We start from the raw sequence: 4,518 nt of genomic DNA, 5'->3' as shown, positions 1-4,518 counted from the left end.
TGGGCCGCAGCACCAGTGCCTGGCCCCTGAGCGCGCCTCTCCCGCTTTGCTCTGCAGGCTGCCATTGTGAGAATCATGAAAATGAGGAAGGTTCTGAAACACCAGCAGCTGCTTGGAGAAGTGCTGACGCAGCTGTCCTCCAGGTTCAAGCCACGGGTTCCAGTAATTAAGGTAGGGGAGAGCGGCGTCTCCGAGCCCACCCTCCAGGCGCTGAGGGGGAGATGGGGGAAAAATACGCGCTTCTGAGTGAAACGGGGACGGAGAGGAGGTGGGATGGGTAGTGAGTGGGGAGACTGAACCAGAAACACTGCGTTTCTCTTAGGGTAACGTGTGTGTGCCGAACTGTTGGCGGGTAAGAGTAGCTTCTTGCCCCCTTTTCGTGTCAGTGCCAGCCTGCAGCAGCCGCTGCTCCAGGCTCACCTCGTGCTCCTGCTCTCCCGGTCGTGGGAATGCTTGTGGGCTGGCTCCGCAGAGCAGCTTCCTGGGCTCTTCTGCAATGAGAATGTTGGGGAGGGGGATGCTACCTTTGTTTGAGTGCTCCCACCAGTGGTTTCCACCCCCACGACCAAGGGGTGAGGTGGGGCAAAGAGGGGCCGTGGAGAGCCGTTGTGTGACCTGGCACCGGTCCGGGCCTGAAACGGGCAGCTCCGTCCCGCATCCGGCGTCGCAGCCGGACTTTGCTCTCCCGCCGTGAAGCTGCTCAGCAGAGCGACCGCTGGTCGGCCGCTGCCCTGGAGCGGCATCAAGGCAGCGCGTGGTGCGGGTTAGCAACTCCAGGATCCGGGCAGGAAGGGGAGAGCGCGTTGCCGTGGTTCGTGCCTGTGGCTGGCTCCCGGGCGGCTCACGCGCTGCCGGGGAGGTTTTCCCTGCCAGCGTCACGCCGCTCACGCTCGTCTCTCCTGCAGAAATGCATCGACATCCTGATCGAGAAGGAGTACTTGGAACGCGTGGACGGTGAGAAGGACACCTACAGCTACTTGGCTTAACGTTTTCTTAGCGACGAGGTGACTGTGTGACGCTCGGCAAATAGGTATGTGACGGGAAGAGCGAAAGGAACTTCATAGCAGCCGCCCTGCTGCCGTTTGGACCTCCCTTTTTAACACCTGAGACCAGGACTCCCACCAGCCAGTCTCAGACTTACATCAGAACTGCTCAGGATTGATACATTTCAAGTATGTAAATACGGACACCGATGCCATTTAACCTAATTTAAGAACAGAAAGGAATCAACCCCTTCTCCTCTAAGGGTTGCATGCTACTGCATTTAAATCTATACATTGGCTAGAGGGTAAACCAGCTGCCGGCGGGGGCAGCTCCTAGAAACGTTGGCAGCACTTGGAGAGCGAGTCTGAATGGACCCATGTGTAACCTGCTATGAACAACCCATTTGTATAGTGTGTTTCATTTTTTAATGTGTGATAAATAATAAAAAAAAAAAGAAATTAAAAGATTTCTGTACAAGTTGCATTTGGTTTTATTGTTTTAAGTTTCATGACTTATCTTTCTAAATGTAAATAAAAGGTATAATGGTTATGAAAGCTAGAGAAATGGGTTTTGCTTTTCCTCCTCTGCCCCCTTTTTTGGTGATTTAAAGCCCGTTGTGGTGGCTGGAGAAATGAATGGTCACCTAGCGCCAACTGCACGGGCTCCTCCTGTCCCAGAGGGCGTGTCGGTGCTCCGAAAGGGACACGTGGTGCCGATCTCGCGTTCCCCCGCCGCACAGAAGGTGTTGGAACGCGCGGGTTGGAGTTGCTGTGAAACACAGCCCAGCTGCCTGAACGCCGCCTGGAATGAGTAAGGTTCAGGCTGCCCCTGACGCTTAACGCCCGCTACCTCCACCCCCTTCTGGGGGGAGGACCCTTTTTTGCTCCCAGGCAAGGCATCTCCTGCTAAAGGCCGGAGTAAGGGCTGATGGGGCTTGGCAAAACAACGCAGGGGCAGGTGCTGTCGTGACAAGAGGGTGGCCCTGAGCTACAGCCCCCAGGCTGGGGGGGCTCCAAGGCGAGGGGGTGTGAGAGAGCCTGGCTGCTGCCTCCTGCGCAGGGCCCAGCATGGCATTCCTTACCGCGTGACCGGAAGCGGACAACGCCTGCCTAGAAAGCGAGTGCTGGCGTTGCTGCCTCGACACAAAATTCCGACTCGATTCCAGTAAAAACAAAGAAGTTCAAGTATCCTTTATTCAAGGTTGGAAAAAACCCCCCGTGTACCACACCACGTTATTGCAAAAGTTCATCGGTACAAAACACTTTGCAGCTGGTGAGAAGGCAATAAAAAGTTGGTTTCAACTTGTTACTATAAATTACTGTTACAGTACTTGACAAACACAGAATTCCAAATTGCATCGGGTTGATTTCTCTAGCATTTTGCCCACAGTACTAGAAATTCCTGAAGATAAGGCAGCTGTTTGTTTACCGAGGAGGTAGCTGGTGTCAAGGGATTTCCATTTCTCTTTCGATGCCCACATACTTGAGGGCATCAGCTTGGCTGTATCTGAAATGAAAGAGGGAAGAGTGAGAACCGGTGCCACTCAGCTCACCCGTGTTCCGACACGACGGCACCTGGCCAGGAGTACGCTCCCCTTCCCTCTATCTTCCGCCCCAGCCCGGGCCTTTATTCCCTGTGGGAATTTGCAGGTGCGGAACGGTGCACCAGAAACTGCTTTTGGAGGAGCTGGGCCAAGAGGAAGCAGAATGCTGGAATTCTGCTCCCTCCCCACGCTACAGCTTGTCTGAGCTCGTGGCAAGCGACGGCCTTTCTCGAGGGGGTCACCCTCCACCAGGCCAGGTCGCTCCCACCTCATCCGTCCTTGAACGCTTCCAGGGATGGGGCATCCACAGCTGCTCTGAGCTGAAGGCAGTTTTAACCATGTCTCTGGCTCAGAAGAAAGCGAGGGGCCTGCGGCAGAGCTGCTGGGGCCTGCCACGAGAATTGGGTGTGTAAACGCTGCAAAATGAACCCGGTTTGGGAGCGCAAGAGGTTACCAAATGCATCCACCAACCTGTAGTCGAAGAACAGCTCTTCACCGGTCTGAATGGCTCTTTTAGCGAATATTCCTATCCTGTGATCCCCGTTCACCATCATAACTGCGTGACAGAAAGGTGAAAACTTAGGAGAACTCATCCTAAAGGAGGACCCGTCTGGCACGGCGCCGGGGGCGAGGGAGCGCCAGACTTGCCTTTTGCATAGCAGTTGGGGTTGACTGAGTGGTTCGCGAATCTGATTTTGTTGCCCTTGCGTGTTGCATCAACCACAAAATCTAGGGAAATTAGGGAAAAAAGCCACAGAAATCACAGATGAGTCCCCTCCAAACAAGCCTCTGTGGTCAGCACCTGCTGCGGTTGGATTTTAGCGGTGGGAAGGGTGAGGAATTTCACCACCTGCCTGCGGAAGAGCAGGGCTGGAGGCAACTGGGCCCGGGCTGGCACGTACGTACCGTTATTCAGGTTAAACAGAAAGCTGCACATGTACTTGTCGTACACTTTCCCTCTTCTGTCGGCCTCGTCCTGAGAAATGATCTGAAAGAAACGGGAGTTGCGGGAGCCCACCCTTCCTCTCTCTAACTGCAGCGGCCCACGGTCGGAAGCCCCAGATACCCAAGTTCTGTCAGAGCGGAAGGAATGGCAAGAACCCCCTCTCAGCCCCCAGGTCAGTGGTTCTTGTTCCTACGGGCTGCGACAACGCCTGCTGAATGTCACCCGGGCCTGTCTGCACGGGAACAGCATCCGAGCGCAATGACACTCCAGCCTCTCCTGCCGCCAACCGGTGTCGAACCCGTGTCGTTTCAACCACCCAGCTCCCAGGTGTGCAGCCTCCTGCCGCCCCACTCCACCACGTCCCCCCCTCTGAGCGTGACGCCGCGTTCGGGGCAATGCCTGGGTCCCCGTCCCACACGCAGCTTCGCCGGTTACGCGTTCCCCACCCTTACCTCGCCGCAGTACTCGGAGATGAACTCGTTCTTCTGCACAGGGTCCTTGATGAAAATCCCCCAGCCCGCCACATCCGAGGGCGCCAACAGCAAGTGCTGCGAGGGAGAAAAACCCGCAAGGTTTAGGCAAGCCTGGCTCCGAGTCGTCCTTCTGCTCGGGGCTGGTTGGTGTGCGGTTGTATGGCCTTGTGAGGCGTACCCTGGGGCTGGCGCAGGGAAAGGCGGCCGAGCCCTCGCTGTGCAACGGCGGCCTCGCGCGAGCAAAGCCCGAGTGGGGAAACGGGGCTGCTCCGCTGCCGCCTTACCCCCAGGTACGGGCTCGGAGGGGACGCATACAGGGCCCGAGCTTAGGAGCAGCTCACTGTAAGCTCAAGGGCAGCTCTCTGGCCTGAAAACACCAGCCACCTCAAAGCCCAGGGGATGGGCACGGCCCGAGCGTCTCCGTACTTTTTTGGATCCTCTCTGAATGCTGCAGTTCTTGCAGGAGACGTTTTTGCTGTCCCAGTGGTCAGCTGCTCCGCACGTTAAACAGAGGTCAGGATCACATTCCCGTACCGCCAGGTAACAGGGGCACTGCTTAGTGTTGCACTGCG

The 4,518-nt window shown here is 56.4% G+C and overlaps 1 protein-coding gene and 1 long non-coding RNA gene across 2 annotated transcripts; one reads left to right on the top strand and one right to left on the bottom strand.

The window, feature by feature from the left end:
- The first annotated feature begins 54 nt into the window (after positions 1–54).
- LOC104516861 lies at positions 55–1,538 on the top strand. The gene is made up of 2 exons (XR_727961.1): positions 55–171; positions 906–1,538. It is a non-coding gene; the product is annotated as an uncharacterized LOC104516861 (long non-coding RNA).
- Positions 1,539–2,143: 605 nt separating this feature from the next.
- On the bottom strand, positions 2,144–4,513 carry LOC104516862 (histone-lysine N-methyltransferase EZH2-like; the record flags this gene model as incomplete). Its single annotated transcript, XM_010161343.1, has 6 exons — positions 2,144–2,490; positions 2,999–3,083; positions 3,176–3,256; positions 3,434–3,515; positions 3,926–4,021; positions 4,373–4,513. Coding segments are annotated over 6 exons (546 nt in total), but the record flags the coding sequence as incomplete, so codon positions are not given.
- Between the last annotated feature and the right edge of the window lie 5 nt (positions 4,514–4,518).

The sequence above is a fragment of the Eurypyga helias genome, unplaced genomic scaffold (assembly GCF_000690775.1).
Source record: "Eurypyga helias isolate BGI_N326 unplaced genomic scaffold, ASM69077v1 scaffold42991, whole genome shotgun sequence".
Taxonomy (NCBI): domain Eukaryota; kingdom Metazoa; phylum Chordata; class Aves; order Eurypygiformes; family Eurypygidae; genus Eurypyga; species Eurypyga helias.
Note: the sequence above shows the minus strand (reverse complement) of the source record. Positions and strands in the feature narration are given on the sequence as shown.